This window comes from Miniopterus natalensis, chromosome 9 (assembly GCF_054644295.1).
Source record: "Miniopterus natalensis isolate mMinNat1 chromosome 9, mMinNat1.hap1, whole genome shotgun sequence".
Taxonomy (NCBI): Eukaryota; Metazoa; Chordata; class Mammalia; order Chiroptera; family Miniopteridae; genus Miniopterus; species Miniopterus natalensis.
In genome coordinates, this window is record NC_142089.1 from 26073667 (window position 1) to 26091383 (window position 17717).

At 51.5% G+C, this 17717-nt stretch overlaps 1 protein-coding gene across 3 annotated transcripts in view; it reads left to right on the forward strand.

Annotated features, from left to right (window-relative positions):
- Positions 1–17717, forward strand: part of RNF220 (ring finger protein 220) — a 211095-nt gene that overhangs the window by 191314 nt on the left and 2064 nt on the right. Inside the window, exons 1-8 of one of the 3 annotated variants that reach the window (XM_087820392.1) lie at positions 417–470; positions 603–645; positions 4046–4167; positions 4543–4675; positions 12725–12821; positions 13004–13090; positions 13301–13356; positions 13490–13568. In XM_087820392.1, the coding sequence (XP_087676518.1) occupies positions 417–470; positions 603–645; positions 4046–4167; positions 4543–4675; positions 12725–12821; positions 13004–13090; positions 13301–13356; positions 13490–13568 (671 nt within the window). Of the gene's footprint in view, positions 1–416; positions 471–602; positions 646–4045; positions 4168–4542; positions 4676–12724; positions 12822–13003; positions 13091–13300; positions 13357–13489; positions 13569–17717 lie in introns of those variants that run through there. The other 2 variants (XM_087820390.1, XM_087820391.1) reach the window with 2 other exon arrangements.

The window sequence follows — 17717 nt, forward strand, 5'->3', positions numbered from 1 at the left end:
CCGCCGCACTGCGGGCGGCACCGCGGAGCCCGGCGCTGGGGGGGCGTGAGCGGGACGCGGGGACCCCGCCGCCGCCGCTAGGCGCGTAGGCTTTGCAGCGGTGGGAGGGACCCAGGGCGGGCCCAGCCGGTTGCTCCGGGAGCGCGAGCAGCTGTTTCCTGGTCCCGGTCCGGCCGCTCCCCCATCTTGAACTTTCACCCTCAGCGCGCGACGGAGGCGGTCACGTGACCAGGGCCAACATGGCCACCGCCGCCGCTGGGAGCTGAAGTGCCGCCGCCGCCGGGCAGCCGGGGGGAATCCGCTCGCATCGCCGCCCTCGCCGGCCGGGCGGCCGCGGGGCCCGGAGCGCCGGAAGCCGGGGCTGGGACGGCACCGCCGGCGGCCGCGGGGCCCCGTTAGAGCAGTCCCCGGCGGCTATGCCGAGGGCCCGGAGCGGCCGGCGGAGCAGGGGGGCCGGCGGGAGGGAGGAAGTAGGTTTGTTTACGGGTTGTTTGGGGCGGGACAGGCCTGGACCGGGGTCGGTGCTGGGCGAGGGCCAGGACTCCGGGCCGCAGCTTACGCTCTTTTCTTTCTTTTTGCATCTGCCGGGGATCTTCCCCCAGACCTTTCTGCGAGTGCGAGCCAACCGGCAGACCCGACTGAATGGTGAGTCTTGCCCGGCCCCTCCCTCCGCCCCACCCCCGGCCTCCTCCCTCCCTCGCTGCCTGCAGCTCCTGACTTTGCCTGAGTCTTTTGCACATTAGGGCCCGTTGGCTTCGTAGCAACCACAGTGCCTGAGTATGTGCCAACCAGGGTGGCCGCCCTCAGTTTCCCCGTCTGTCTAATGGAGGTTATGGATCCCAACTTTTGCCCAAGCCTCTCTAAAGGCCTTGAAGAACCCTGGGGGACAATAAGTGCCAGAGAATGAGGAACAAGCTACACAATTCCACTCGGGAGCTCAGCTTTGAATTTGCAAACTGCTGGGACCTCACTGTACAAGCCGGCAGGGCGCTGAGAATGTTTTTCTTCCAGTTTTTAATCAGTGCCCAGTAGTGTGAATACAGCCTCTCTGCTGAGACTTGACAATGCAGTGAGATCTGGAGTTCCCACGGCAACAGGAACTAACTCATCCCAGGGCTCTTTGAGTTATCAGTCGGCCCACATTTCACAAAGGTGATCAGCGTGGGCTCGACAGTTCTTAGAGGCCTTCTCTGAAAGCGCACCCTGTATGCACTACCTGGCAGCCCCCCCCCCCCCTTTTGGATTCAAACCTCTGGAGCATTCCTGTTTGCTGAACACAATTGAATGATCCTGGCTTTTTGTACTGACTAGGGTGTGGTATGTCTGGGGGTTTACTGTAAGGGGCTTAGGGTCTCTGGGCCGGCTGGTAAATGATCCCCAACTCCTGCCACTTAGTTTCTGCTGCCAGGCTGAGCCTCATTCTGGGAAAGGAGAAGCATTCATTATGGGCTGGCACCATGTTAAGCATCATTGTAACACCTCTAAGAGGAAAGTGTTAACACACGTTTTGTAGATAAGGAAACTGAGGCTGGCAGAGGTGACACTGATTTGTTTAAAATGACTCAGCTGGGATGTAACTGAGCCATGATTTAAACTGAAGTTTGTTTAAATCCAAAGCCTGGGCTTCTCCAGCCATGCCATGCTTCCTCCGTGGCAAATCCTTTGACTTTACCTGCTCAGAGATCACTTCTGAGTAGGGAGCAAAACTTTCCCTACCACACTTTGGTTATTTTGGCAAGAAATAACCAAATCTACCTTGTTTACCTGAGAATTTCCAGGTGATGTTTAATCTTAACATCAAGGTGCTTTCCTGGGACTACAAGGAATCTTCTAGTCTGGGTGGCCTGGGCAAGGAAAGTATCCAGTATCGTGCCCTCTTTGGCAATTCTGTGAGATTCATTTCTTTATTCAGTCATCAAACAGTGTTTATCATAGTCCCATTCTTACTAGAGAAACAGTCTCTTGGGCTCTAGGCATTCCCAGGGCTCTAGGTGAAGGACCTTTATATTCTCACACTGCTTCATTCAGGCTTCTAGCACTCTGAGTCCCTTACTCCATGCCTCTCTGATATCTAGCATCCCTTTTCCAGCCCAGCCCTGGATCTACAGCAGCGATTTTCAACCTTTTTCATCTCATGGCACACATAAACTAATTACTAAAATTCTGTGGCACAAAAAAACATATTTTTTTGCCAAGCTGACAAAAAAATAGGTTTAATTTTGATTCATTCACACTGACGGCCATTTTGTGTTGACTGTGGTTATTTTTTTATTTAACAACCTAGGAGAAAAGAGGTCAGTACCCCTGACTAAATAGTAAGGTATTACATGTTTTAAAAATTCTTGCAGCACACTGGTTGAAAATTGCTGCTCCAGAGTGTCAAGGTGGCTTTACCCTGAGATTCCAAGGGTTAGGGCAGTCAAGGCAAAGAAATCTAGATCTTTGGCCACAAAATCAAGTGGGGCACCACAACATGATCACATCTATAGCAAAAGCACAGGAAATTGAAGAGATGGGCCAGGCTACAGACCAAGGTTTCTGAACTCCATGCTCAGTCCTGATGTGATAGTGACTTTCCTATTGATTTTGGTCTTTCTAGGACTACTGTGTTTTGGAGTTGGAATAACTCCCTGCCTCAGACCTTCAACAAGCAGGAGCTCGGCCCCAAGCATATATTCTTACTGTCCTAGCACACTCACAGGATCAATCTTTATTGACGCTGATCAGTCAAGGGGACTCTTAGGACAGGAGAGCATTCTAGGCTATGGTTTCTTATCATTCCTTTGCCCCTTTTTCACTACTTTAAGAGTTCCTTGATCTCTGAGTCTTGAATTTCTTGATCTGTTAAAATGAGCAAAAACACTACCTTCATTAATGCACCCTACCTTCAGGATATAGAATTAAATGATCTACCTTGTATAAGGTATTTGGCTCTGAACCTAACACAGCTAAAGTTTTAAATTGTAACATGTTAATTCTCACCTGTGTCACTTCTCAACTGTGCCCCCCTCCATAAACTGCATTCATGAGCTTCCCCCCAGGATCAGTGTCCATGAGAAAGTTCTTCCTGGCCTTTCGGTGGGGAACCTTTCCCTCCTTGACTACCTCCTCCTTCCCCTCACCCCAATCCATCTGATCTCAGAGTGGTTACCTCTGCTTCTACGGTGGCATCCAGGGAGGGGCTAGAGGGGAAAGTCCCTGGTTTTGACCCCTTCCTGCTTCTGTGACAGGAGGGCTGTAGAGAGGGATTAGTGAGCTAATTAGAAATGATTGCATATCTCAGCACTAATTAGCAGTGCTGTGGGCTTGCAGTGTGCACTTTGGAATTGAGCCCCCTGCGGGACAACATGGCAGGCAGCCCTCTGCCTCAGGGGCTTGCCAGCCCCTCTGCACTGATTAGAAATGATGGAACAGGTTTGGATAGGCACAGTAAGGGCTGCCTTCTCAAGGTCCTATGGGCCTTCTGACTCAGATTCTCTGTATCTTTATGACTATGCCTCGTTCTCTTCTTCCGTAAAATGGGACCAACGAACGTAAGAGAAATAACTTCCTGGGATGATTCTAGGTAAGACACTTAAGGACTCTTGGCCCAGGAACAAAGTGGGTTTAATCTGATGAGTTAAAAACAGGCTACATTAGGCCCTCAGAAGGACCTTGAGTTCTAGCCAGATGTTCTCTAAAGTTGTATATCTTGACACCAGAAAAGCCCATGATCTTGGTCTTCTGGGGAAATACCTAGCAACATAGAGTGTTTTTGCTCATTGGACTTCTTGAACTCTGCAGGTAGGGAGGTATGAATTGAGCTTGAGCCAACCAAGGTGAGTAGACAGTTCACTGGCCAAACTCCATTCTCCTCCCCAGGTGCTCTTGGCAAGTCCCAGTCCCCAAGGGAGAAGAAGGTGCTGAATAATGAGGGCCAGATCAGGCACTGAACAAAGGGGCTAATGGCTGGCAGGAGGTCAGGATATATCAGCTCCACTGGGACCTTGGGCGCTACAGTAACCATGTGCCTGTTCTGTGCTTTGTTTTCGGTTTCTCCATGCAGCTCGGATTGGGAAAATGAAACGGAGGAAGCAAGATGAAGGGCAGGTATGTCCCCTGTGCAACCGGCCCCTGGCAGGATCGGAGCAGGAGATGAGTAGGCATGTGGAGCATTGCCTTTCTAAGGTAGAGGGGCCATCACCACCTACCCCACCCCACCCTTCCACCCTTCCCCTGACACTAGCTGCTGACTGCCCCCAGGTCTATGGGCTGTTGGGGTCTCCATGTGGTCTCAGCAGCTTCTTCCACTCTATTCTTCGCTCTCTTCCTTAGCTTTCTCTCTCCCACTCCTCCCCTGGGGTGCCAGTGGAAAATGATCGGGAGGAGGCCCAGGTCTTTGACCTCTAGATTGGTTTACTTCACAGGAACCTAGAGCTGAGGTTGACATACCACAGCTGGGCGCCAGGGTTATGCCTTCCTTGCAGGCTTGTAGGGGGTGGGAGGTGGGGGGGTGGATAGGAATGGCCTGGGACCCGCATGATCCTGCTCTGCTCTTCACAGAGGGAAGGCTCCTGCATGGCTGAGGATGATGCCGTGGACATCGAGCATGAGAACAGCAACCGCTTTGAGGAGTATGAGTGGTGCGGGCAGAAACGGATACGGGCCACCACTCTTCTGGAAGGTGGTTTTCGAGGTACAGGCAGCTGACACCTAGTCAGTGGCACTCTGGTGTCCAGGCCTATATGGGGTATCCATCTGTTGGGAGCCAAGAGGCCGGGGCTGGTGGCCAGTCATCCATTCCACCACATGGGAACTGCTGCTGGCAGGGCGCCTTTGTGACTGTGCTGCCTGCCTGTGATGTGCATATTAAAATGGAAGTATTTGGGTGGGGAAATGGAATTGTGAGGCTGCAAGCTAGGAGTGACGAGGGGGGCTCTCGGCCTCGGGTGATACATTGAAGGTGACAGCCAAGCCGCGTTAGCACCTGCATAAAATATTAAAGGGACGGTTATGCATTTATCACTCCATCCCTCTTAAGGCTGATAAATGAGAATCCAGCAACCTGATGTACACCTCCAGCACTGGGGGCCCTGAGGGCTTCCAGCAAACACATTGGATTTTCCTCCTCCTCCTCCTCCTCCACTCCAGCCCCACGTCAGTTACAGAGGAGAGAGTGAGTTATGGCAAAATTTGACCTCCCATGAGCTTCATTGGTGAATCTAATTTTAGCTCTGTTCCCATCCCTTCTCCATGGGTCCCTCTGCCCTGAAGCAAGAGGGGCCTGGGCCCAGCTGCTCCCTGCTTCCCTTGGGCTCTCCCCAGTTGCTGCAGAGAGGTCTGCAGGGCCCTGACCAGCTCCATTGCCCTCCCAGCTCCTTGGAGGAATATGGTGTGGCCCAGTGGAAGTTCCCCACTCGCACCAGGTCAGACTGGTACCCAGGGTCAGTGTCCTTTTGTCACACTCTCCTGCCTTGGGCAGGGGAAGAGGGAGCTATCTGCCTCCTGGCCTCTAGCTCCTCTCTCTTTCTGTGCTCAAGCACAGCTGGCACTACAGCTTGTGGTCATTAAGGGAGCCAGTCTGTTTCCCATCTGCCTCCAGTTCTCTGGGCATCACCCTTGGGAATACTGTGCCTGGTCCCTGGGGAATCTTATAGCAGCTGGGAAGAGAGAGGATCCTGCCTCTTTGGGGCCCTGCTACTGGGGCTGGGGCTGAGGTCTGGGCTTCATGGTGCTGTCCAGTACAGACTGGCTACACGAAGGGGCTCCAAGCCCAGGTGAGACATTATGCCTGTGGGCTTCTCTCACATTACTCAAGTGTTTGGAGACAAGCCAAAGTATAAATCAGGAAGGTTGATCAGACCAAACTGGTTCCCAAGCCTAAGCATTGATCTAGGGAATGTTCATTTGACATTTCACTCCGGTCCTGCCCTAGAGGATGAGCAGCAAAGCACAAGATCCTGTGAACTGTACACAGGTGGCGGCCCGTGCAGGGTCAGTTCCACGATGCTGCTCTGAGTTCACTCTGTTGGCTGCTACAAATATTCACATCTTCCATTGCTGTGGCAACTTCTTAGTCAGGTTTTTTGGCACAGAACTGGACCTGATGGCTTCTGGGCACCAGACAGGGCTTAAGGGGATAAAGCTGCATAGGGCCTGATGATTTGACAAAGTAGTTCCCCTGTGCTGGGATGCACTTACAGAGCGGGTCTGAGGGGCTCTTAGGCCCTGGGCGGGTGTCAGTTTTCCCTGAGTGTTTATACTGTGAGGTTGCTCCTTTCAAGAATTCCTGAGGGGAGTTCAAAGGGGGCTTTTCTTTGAGCGATTTGGAGAGCGAGAATGAGAGTGAGACTTGAAGAGGGAACAGGGGCCGGAGGTGCCTTTATCTGCAGAGAATTGCTCCAGCTTTCCTGATAGAAGATGCTGCCGTCTCTTAAACAGCTTAGTGCAGTCAAAAGACAGGCAGACTTGAAAGGCTGTTTTACAGTGAGATCAGCAGGGGCCACAAGGCAGAGAGCTGGGCACAGTGGAGCAGAGGAGGCTGAGGCTCCTCAGTGGGGGGGGTGAGGGCTATCAAAGGAAGCCCTGGCTCATCCTGACTGCCTCTGCCCCCAAACCCTGTCTACAGAAGCTGACCATCTGTCAGTCTACCCTCCCTGACCAGGACCAATAGGCCCCAACTCTTGGGGGGTTGGGTGTGGCCCCGCCAGGCGGGCTGGTGTCAGTGCACCGCATTGATCGCCTGCCGGGCGGGCCGGGCAGCAAGCCGGGCAGCGCGTGCTTAATGTGATTGAAAGGCAGTTAAAATGGCGGTGACCTTTTCAGGAGGAATTAGATTGCCTGCCAAGACCGGTTAGAGGGAGTGATAACGCCAGCTGAAGAAGCTGCCCAGCCGACTTCAGAGAGAGGGAGCAAAAGCAGGATGAGCAGGCGAGCAGTGAGGCCCATTTAAGCTGTGCTGTGCCTGCTGACAGAACAGAGATTGCTGTCCTTGTTAGATATGAAAGAATTGAAGAATTGCAGATAAGTTCCTGTATCTGATCATCCCCTACCCCTCCTCCCAGACCAGGGCCCCTTCGTCATCCTCAGTAAAGCTTCCCACCAGGCCCACTGGGGGCTGGTCTGATGGAACAAGGTTACCTGGAATGTAATCAGCTATGGAGCCAGTGGGCAAGCAGGAGTTTTGGTGGAGACACTTGGCTGAGGGGAGCAGGCCTTGGAGATAGGACCTGTGGTTACTGAGGCCCAGGTAGCTCAGATCCGGGAGTGCTGGGAATTGGTATTTTAGGACAAAATGAAGAACCAGACAGAGCAGGAAAGCACCGAGATACGTCCAGCCAGAAATAGATCTTTAAGAGACTAAGGAAAATAGGTAAAGATGTCAAGAGAGCAAGTTGGAAGAAACTTTCAGTGTCTAGGAAACACTCCGGCATTCTGGTCTTAGAAGTCCTGGGCTGCTGATTGTCTTCTTGGGTTTGCTAACCTCCTGCTGCTGTTTCTTCCCACCCAGAGTTATAATTGCATACGGGGTGGCACATAGCCTAGTGCTTCACCACCGTTCCCCTAAAAGAACTCAGCAGTTAGAGGAGAAAAAGACATTCTTTTGGGCACCAAGCCAGCACTGGGCAGAGCAAGGGGTTTCTTGGCTAGAGCAGCAGGCCACAGGGAAACCTAATCATACAGCCCTTGGGGCAAACCTACTCCTACCTGTAGTCAATGAGATATATGATGAGCGAGCCACACCTTTACCCATTTCCTGTCTCTAACTCCTGGGTTCTGGAGAAGAGGCTTAAGGTGGTGAGCTTTGACCCCTCCCCTGTATAGGTTGCCAGGGAAAGTTCAGTTTTGAGGAACCAGTAGCTCATCGTAACTGAAATGGACAGGCTGGAGAGAGGACATCGGAATGGTTGGTTTCAGATAAGATGACAATAATTGGGGGCACATGAATGGCAAGGTGGAGGAATTTCCCAGGAGGCTGCATAGGAAATGGAAGGTGCTGCAGCTGTATCTTTGAACCCTGAAGGGCAATGCATTGCTAGAATCCAGCATTGAGCCCCTTTGAATCAAACAGGTGGAAAAAGGGTACTAAGAGAACCAGCTGTGCGGGGCCTTTGCCCTGTCCAGATCCTGGCCGAGGAACTGCATCTTTCTTGACCGTCTTAGCTTTAGGCTGGTTCCAAGTAGCCTGAATGAAGTACCATAGAGCAGACAGGCAGGGCAGCTTAGGTACAGATTTTTTTAACTAGTTATTGCTTGATAAAATTTCAGAGCCAGGTTATGAGTCAAAGGGGTGAGAGGTATTATGAGTCCAAGGGCATAGAGAAATAGGCCTTGTCCTAGCTGTTGTCTCCTTTGACATGTTGGTTTCTAAAGAATGGGAGCCCTGGGTGCTAAAAATGTCCCCCAGCACAGCCCTGCTGCTTGGTCCAGTCAGTAACAGGTGTTGGAATAGCCAACTGCTGGAGGCAGTCTTGGAATGGAGAGGGTTAGGGCTGCTGCCTTCTAACTCCTTACCACCTTTAGTTACAACTGTTGCCTGGTGGGAGGGGTTGCAGAGGTGGCCAGGAGCAGGGCACCTTCTGTCCTCTGTGATGAATGACGGGATTTAATCGCCTTTGGGAACACAATTGTTAAGCTGGGACAGAGGGAGTGCAGGCAGCAGGAGCAGGTATCAATGGTTTTAAACGGCGTCTGTCTCTACGCGTCTCTCCTGACGTGAGGCAGTGAAACGCGTTATCGAGGAGGCCCGGAAAGTGGCTAAGTGCGTTTGACACACGCCAACTCCCTGCCTCCACACTGGATAATTGCATTGTCAACTGTTCAGCGAGGTGGCAGGTGACACTGCAGGCCGATTGATTGTCCCGCATCGCAGCTCCCCAGACTGTCAGCTCCCCAATCGATGGCGTTTACACAAGACACCGTAACTGCATCTGTAACTAATTCCAGTGTAAAACTCTCCGGAAGCTGCTGCCCCTGCCCGCCTCTCCCCCCCACCCCACCCCACCCCACCCCCAACACACACACACACACACACTTTGGAGAGCACAGACCTCTGGAGGGACCCAAGACTTTCCTTTCTTCCAGGCTCCAGTTTTGTTGGGAGCAGTAGGTGAGGAAATCAGTGGCTCCATTTTTGTGGGTTTCAGGTTCCAAGACATTACAGCCCCCAGTAAACGGGCATCTCCAGTTTCTCAATAGATTATTTGATCAATTGATTAAATTAACACTGATTTTTTTTTTTTTTTTTCTTTTCCCCTTCTCAATGACCCGGGAAGAAATGAGTTTATGGGAGAGGGGTCATTTTTATAAAATTTAGACTTGCCTATCATTCTGCACTTAACCCTCTCCTTCTCTCTTGCTAAGAGTTCACTTGGTGGGAGGGTATTTTTCACATTGCCCGCCCTCCCAGGACCAAGACCCACTGTGCTGAGCATCATTGATCACCAGGCTTAGTTTGCCTCTTAGAAGCAGCCCACCCCTGTGTCCACTTTAAGGTGGGACCAAACCTTAACGAGACCTCCTTTGTGACTAAAGGGTACTCTGGGTCATCCTGGACGTCCTGGAGACATCCCTTCCCTGGATAGCAGAAGCAGCAGGAGTGGCAGCTTGCCTATTATCCCCCGAAGCTACATGGAACAGGAGCCAGAGGCTTGGAAAGGAGTTCTCTGTGCCATCTTGCCTCTGAGTACTAGCTTGGGATGTTCCAGCAGCTGAGAATGTAAAATGACTGTGGAGCCTTCCTCTCAAAGCTGGGGGGTGGGCAGGCTGGCAGGGCGCTGTCTGCATAAAACGGCTTTATGGCCGTTTCTTTTTATTATGATTCTGCCAGAAGTCAGCAAGTGACATTTCATTAAGAAAATAAAGTTTAATGTGCTGGGAAGGAGGTTCGAGCAGGCTGGGGCAGCACAGGAGTGAAATTGGTGGCGGCAGCCTGTTCTGAACATCTGTGGGGGTAGGGAGAGGTTCCCAACATCTGTCTCCACTGAGGGATGGTGTCAGGGTCAGAGTAAACTGCTCAGACCAGAGACAGCCCTTTTCCTTGGAAAACAAGATGTGCCGTGCCCTCTATCCTGCCTGACTGGGCAGAGGAGAAGTTTGGCTGGGGGTGATAGGGAAGATTGTGTCCTGCAAGGTTTCTCCAGGCCACAAGCTGATCAGGCCTTGGCCTTCCTTCTAACGCAGGGCTCCCAGGACCTATTAGAGCAGCACTTAGCCATTACTGCTCAGGTGTGTTGTATGGTACCTGTTGTGGGCCTGTCAGCTCTGCTGGATGATGCTGAAATCATAGTAGTGAGTTATACTTGGGATTTCAGTCTGGTGAGGGACAATGACAATACATGGTAACAAATGTGACTTTGGAGTTGCACAGGAAGGAGCACCTATAGAAATATGTAGGGAAGTCTCATCCATACTCAGCACCTTGAGGGTAGGGATCAGATCTTGAAACTCTGTGTCCTCAGTGCGAAGCCAGGCAGAGAATGAGTTCAGTAAAGGTTGAAAGAATGTTGAGGTGGGAGTTCATTCAGGAAGTATTTATAGAGCAACTACTGTGTGTAGGCATTGTGAGTTAATAGTAGAAGGCATGGTCAAGCCAGCCAGACTTGGCAGGATGAGCAGGCATTTGTTTTGTAGACCAAGAGGGACAAGGTTCTAGGCAGAAATAACACGACATATGAAGGCATGGGGGCAAAAGAAAACATGTAAGATTGGGAAACTACAATAACTATGTTCCATTGGAACATACAAGTCCTGCTCCAGGCCTGACAGGCAATAAAACAAGAGGAAAGGACTTCAGGCCACAGGCTGCTTTAATGTTGAGAAGCTGGGGCTTTGGGCTGCCCTATTTTCTCAGCTTTGCCATGAGTTCTTTGATTTCCTTTTTGTCCACCCATAAGCAGGGCTGGGTAGGGCCGGGCTGAACTGAGAATGTGAGGCTGACTGCTGAGCTGTGTGTACTTGGAGGAAGGGGGGTTGGCAGGGCTCGGGGGGTACACACCGTAAGTGAACCTGATAGCTACATTCTGATTGATGGCGGAGTTTGTCTCCCAAACTGTCAGAGGGTTTATAGAGGTGCCACTCACCTACACGGCAGGAATTGCTTGTCAGGACACCTGGCCGTGAATAGGAGACAGAGCTGTAACTCGGTGTTTTCTCAGCTTAATGGCCCTACTGCTGACCTGCCTGCTGCCTTGAGTTTGTTGTTGGTGCCTCGAGTATGGAGGTCAAATGAGGACTGTCAGGGAGGGGTGGAGCCTAGGCAGTGCCTTGCCTTTCTCCTTCCCTGATCCTGCTTACCTTTGGGATGGGTGGAATCTTTGTCAGGCCAGAGACTGGAGACAGAAGGAGGAAGAAGGACTTGACAGTTTGGGAAGAAAATGCTTTTGAAATAGGTCTGAAAGATGGAGAACATTCCAGATGGAGTGAATAGCATGACTAAAGTCTTAAGAGCAGGACATACAGGGTTATATTTAAGGTGCAGTAAGTGAGGTGTGGAGTGAAGTGAGGAAAAAAGACCCTAATGATGTGGCTGAGGAGCCAGACTGGATTGTGTACACTGGGGAGCCATAGTTGGTTTTGGAGCAAGGAAAAGAAGGGTCAGAACTATATGGTAAGCAAGATGAAGGAACAGACAAGAGGCTTGAGGACCCATTACAAGACTTGCCACGATGAGAGTATAAGAACCTGAGAGTGGAAAGGACAAGAAGAAATTTTTGAGATCGTCAGGCAGAATTCTGAGCTTCTTCCTCACCTCTTTATGGATTTCCTTCCTGATTCCATTCGTAATAGATTCCATCACTTTCATCTCTTTCTGTCCTAGAAGGGCTGCTTTGTGGCTAATGAGTAGTCTGAGACCACTGGGAGAAGGCAGGGGTGTGGAGGGAGGAGCAGCTGACCTCTGACCCTGGGCTATCAGGAAGAGTGGTCCTGGGAGTCAGAACATATGATAAGCGTGTGGGCCTAGTGTAGCTTCAGCAGCTCTCCCTCCCCATTGGCCAAGAGTCTGCCTGTGGCTGGGCCTGTTGCACCTTGATGTAGTCAGCCGCCTGCCTGTCCCTGCCTCTTCCCAGCCTGGTTGCCTTCATGGACTGCTTTGAGAAGCAGGTGTGCATGCCTATCCTCTCATCTGTCCCCTCCTAATCCCTTTATAACTGCACTTGTCCAGGAATCTGAGCTGAGTGAGGTGGACATGAATAATTAATGTCAGTCGCTTCAGACACCAAATATTTGAACAGCTGCCTGGTGTTTTTGCTGGCAAGGACCTGGCAGCCAAAATCAGGACATCGATTGGGGGTCCCGCTGTGTGGCTCTGACTGGCATTAGCCAGTCTACTCTCCCTTCTGATGGACTTGTTTGTATGGACCATGGGACACAGGAAATGCCAAGGTTCTGAATGGGGTAACCTTTTAAGACCTGGATTTCTGTTCCCTTCCTGCTCTTCCTAGACCTGGAAGGCAAGTGGACAGGAGGCCAGGCATCTCCTGAAGACCTGACACAGTATTTGAATAAGCGAGTTTATGAAACCACTTGGAGCAGCAAGCAGTGGCTGAGAAGGATGAGTTATGCAGAGTGAAAGTGATTAAAATATCAGAGTCAAGAGCACCTAAGTATCTGACTATATTCCAGGCTCAAGTTTCTGTCTGGGCCTTATCTGGCCCAAAAGTTAACCCCTACCTAGAGGCAACAGAAGAGGTACCCTTGGCTTAGTCTTGTTGGTCCCCCAATCCTCACATCCTGCTTCCCACAGGCTCTGGCTTCGTCATGTGCAGCGGCAAAGAGAATCCGGACAGTGATGCTGACTTGGATGTGGATGGGGATGACACTCTGGAGTATGGGAAGCCACAGTATCCTTGAGGCACTATGGGACAAGGTGGGGCTTGTGGGATAGACGAAGGGAAAGAAAAGTAGCTAATGACTCTGGTACTCACCCACCCCACCCCCAGGGTCAGTGTCTCAGTTTTGGCCAGGATTCAACCCTCAAGGCCTACTGCAAACCAGGATCCGTTATCCTTGACCACCATGCCAGATACACAGAAGCTGACGTCATCCCCTGCACAGGCGAGGAGCCTGGTGAAGCCAAGGAGAGAGAGGCACTCCGGGGTGCAGTCCTAAAGCAAGTGTGGGCACAGGCTTGGGGGTGGGATAGAGGAGAGGGATGGGAAGCCTTGAGGCAGGGGTCAACCTGATACCCACCCTCAGGGCTGTCTTTGCCTACCTTCAGGCAGGGGGAGGGAGGGAGGAGCAGTTTTGTGGCCTCTGACCCTGGGCTATCAGAAGAGTGGTCCTGGGAGTCACTTTTTTCTTTCTCCTTCCTTCCCTCTAGTGGCGGCCCTCCCAGCACACGCATCACACCTGAGTTCTCTAAATGGGCCAGTGATGGTAAGTCTTAACTCAGGTTAGGAGTAGTAAGGGGAAAGCAGACATCCTTTGGGTAGTGGTGGGACTCAGGCCCAACCCCTCACCTGTGCTGCCCAGTCTGGCCAAAATATGAGTTGTCTCTCTATCCCAACAGAGATGCCATCTACCAGCAACGGGGAGAGCAGCAAGCAAGAGGCCATGCAGAAGACCTGCAAGAATAGTGACATTGAGAAGTGAGTGGCCAGGAGGTGGGCCCCTGGGATAGCAGTTCAGTGGGAAGAGAGGGGCCACCAGGACTCTTCGCCCTCCCTTAGTCCTGCAGCCCTGGGCACAGCTGACGGGCCCAGCTGGTGCTAAGCATGACTCTGAATTCATCATTGGGCCACGGCCCTGGGAGCCTTGGTGAAGGGAGGAGCAGTCTGCCTGCTGCCTGCTGCCTGCCTGTGCGCCCGCTACAGCGGCCTCCACCCGGAGAATGTGATGTATGGCCACCCAGCCCAGCCGGCACACTTGATTCATCTCCAGTTTCTGTTTCTTAATCGGGAGCTAAATTGGTTTCATTTTTCTTGTCCCGGGTGGCGCTCGCAGTGGGTTTTAGGCAGGAGCATTGGGTCTCATCACTTCTGGTTGGAATTTTTGGCCTGGGTTCTCTGGCAGGGAAAAAGGGGATCCCTTAGCACTTAACCCAGGGCTGGGCAGTCCTGGCCTGGATCCCCAGGAGCCAAAAGGACTTGAAATCAGCTGGGCACCTTACTGCCTTTTCAGAAACCCAAGCAAGGCCAGGAGAGGGCACTCTGCAGTTCAGGGTGTCTGGAGCTGCTGCCTTTGGCCACTGCTTAACTCCCCACACCCATCCCCTTCTTCCACTGGGGCTAGGTTGCCTAGGGTTAAAAGGCAGCCTCTTCATTCTAGGACCAGTGTTCCATCTTGCCTCCTGCCGGGAGAGTGGATTGCAGGACGGTGCAGGGCCGGGTCGGTGGCCCAGGGTCACCTCCCATTTGTTTCCCTCCATTTTGTGTTGTCATAAATTCATTCCAGCCCGTTGTGGTTGATCAGTTTATCTCGGCCGGGGCCGCGAGTGCTGCTGGCATGATGTATGGGCCGCGGCGCAGGGCCCGGCTGCCCATGAATCACTGCAGCTGCTCTGTGTCAGCACCGGAGCAGGCCGCACGGGTTCGGTGCAACCAGCTCGGGGAGGGGGGAGGAATGACGTATGGATGTTTATTTAATAATTCTCTCCTACTCCAGCTGAGCGGGGCGGGCGGGGCCATAAGGGGCGCCCACCCTCGTCTGAAGGGGCTGCTCATAAATCAGAAAGACAAGATCATTAATCAGGGATGGCGCCCGAGGGGGAGGTGGGGGCCAGAGCCAGTGGCCATCCATGAAGGTACTACCCACCCAAAACTGGGGGAAGTCAGCATTTCTGTCCCACCTGTGTGAGCACAGGCACCAGTAGGCAGGGCTCTGGAATGGGTTGGGGACTGGCTCAGTCATTGGATCTGGGTCTGCCTAGGTTGTGACCCTTTAGTCCCCATGACTCTTCCTTGTATACAAATGGTTTCCCACCCTAGATCTGCTTCATAACCCAGGGAAGGAGGAAGGCAGGATGCCATGGCTTCTAGGATATTCTCCACCCTATGCCCTGGAGGGGCTCAGAAATAGCTCACAGCCAACATGGGGCGGGCTGGAGGCAAAGACTAGAGGCCTGGTATATACTGAGCAAATCCAGGATAGGGTGGACTCTGGAGTTAGATGTGGCCTTGCAGCTTTTGGAGATGGAGTGGGAAATGGTTTTGTTCTCTCCTGGCCCCATCCTTTTTGCCTTTCCAGTTCTAGCTCATTCTCTGGTTTGGGGGTTGAGAGTTTTCTACTCTGCGGTAAGCTGCCCCTAGCTCCATGCCTTAAGTTTCCCCATCTCTTAAATAACCACAGAGGACCAGGCAAATTCCCAGTCTGGTCCTTAGAGAGGCAGGGAGCATAGCTACCCATCCTTGTCTCCTTATCAGGAATTAATAACAGTCCAGATGAGGATGGTACATATGGCATTGGGAGGAGCCAGCTGTGCAGGTGCTTGTGTGGAGAGAAGTGGCGAAGGCTTCCAGAGCTGGAAAGTTGAATGGATGTTGTCAGTGAATAAGCCAGAGCCTTTCTCAGCTTCCCTGGAGAGAGGCAGAGCAGAGAGACTCATAGACCATGGAATGATGGATCTAGAGCATCCCTGATAGAGGGATACAGACATCAGGAAGTCACATTGTTGCTAGTACTACCCTAACAGAGAAAGGTCAGAGATCAGACTTTGTTGCTGTCTGTGGAATGTTACCCACCATCTTGGCTGCACCCCACATTACCATTGGACATGCTCAGCAAGGACAGACCACCTGTAAGCTTTCAAGCTTTCTGAGCCAATTGTCTACCCCACACCTGCAGAACACGCCATCCTTAGGAAATTGTCCTTGCCCATAACATACCACTCTTGTGATTCCACCTCAGACCACTCTTTGCCTCCCCGTGGAACATATCTTTTAAAGCTCAGTTTTTACCTGTCACAGCCCTCTTCCAACATCCTCCACAACTTCCCATTGCTTGTAAGACAAACTTCACTTTCTTCCGATTGTGGCATCTGAGGTCTTCCCGGATACAGTCTCCTTTCCCACTTTAGCACCTTCTGCTTACCTACAGGTAAGCCTTCCGGCCAGATGGGGCTCTTGGGCCTGTTGGCCTTTGTTCAACTGTGTTCCCTTGGCCTGGAGACCTGTCTCCCACTGGGTCTAGTCAGTGTAGAATAGTAGTCAGTCACACAGTTACTGGTTGATCGCAGAAGCAGTCTGCCAGGGTTTAAATCCCATCTCCCCCACTCTGTGAACCTTGGGCAGACTACTTAATGTTTCTGTTCTGCTTTGGTTTCTTCCTGTATAAAATGGGAATATTATAATCTCCTCATGGGGTTTTGTATGGTGTAAATAAGATCATTTTCAATCCCTCAGTACAATCCCTGGCATTTAGTAAGTGCTTAATAAATTTTAGCTTCTATTTGTATTATCATTATTATTCCCCGAGGCCCCTCTCCAGTACCATCTTTTCTATTCCTCTAGGAAGCATTCTTCTCCCTCTGTGAGCTCCTCTAGGTTCTGTTCACTTATTTTAGGAGGAGGGGGATCACTCCTCGAGATAGCCCTAGCTATTCCCTGTTCAGTATTGCAACCCAAAGAGTCTTCAAGAGGTTGTAGGGACCTTCTTGTGCAGGGCTTGGACAACAGGTAAGGATTACTAGGGCATTCGATGTGCCTCAGAAGACACAACAAGGAGCCCTTGAGGCAGGCCAGGCCTGTACCCCCGGGACCTAGATTATGTGGGACTCATCCAGTCCCCTTATCTCTCACTCTCTCTGGGGTTTGGACTGGCTCTTTATTCAGCAGATGTTTGTTCATACTCACGTGCCTAGTGTGGAGCTAATCTCCATAGTCAGTATTGTTGGAATGAGTAGCCTGCCCTCAGGGAACTGAGTCTAGCAGAGACAAAGACATTTGTAGTTATATTGCTATGGTGGAGCCCAGTACAGGGGGTGGAGGCAGCAACCAATGGTGGTGCTGGCTGGAGAGTTGGAAAAGGCTTCTGGGAAGAGGTGGGAACTAGGCCTAAACCATGGGATGGAACTAGTAAATTAAAAGATGGCTATTATCCAGAGGAAGCAGAAAGTGCGCAGAGGCCAAGGGAATAAAAACAGTAGTGTAGGGGGTGAAACTTAGTATTTTGGTGTGGATAGAGCTTAAAGTATGTGGCAGGGTATTGAGAAATGTGGCTGGCTGGAGATGGACCAAGGAGGCCCTTGTAAGCTTGTGAGGAGTTTGGTAGAGCTTTACTCTGAGGGCGACATTGAACTGTTGGAAGTAGAAATGGTCAAATTTGTAAAATTCTAGGTGCTGGGAGAATAGAGTGGAATGAGAGGGCTGGGGGCAAAGAAGCCATGCCACTCAGATTAGCGAGTAATCCATAGAAGAGATCGTGAGAACCTGGATGAGTGATGGCAGAGGTGGGAAGAAGTGAAGAGATTCTAGAATTATCAGGAACTAGATGACCGATTTTGGATGTCAGAGGGATCGCTTCTCAGCCTTTTGACTAAGATCAAGTGGATGTCAGGGGTAACGGATGGTTTCAGGAAGGAATGGTTTGAGAATGGTTCCCAGGTATCTAGTTTAGAAATCCACCAGGATGGAGGTAGAGGAACTAGGAGGGTGAGGAGTTCAGGTCTGCATGTGGAGTTTGCAGATACAGGATATGGGCAGGTAGGGAGGGGGCAGAGGCACCTGGAAGATATTTGTATTTGTGGTTCTGGAATTCAAGGCAGGTGTGGGCTGGAGGTTCAGATTAGGGATGCCAGCCTG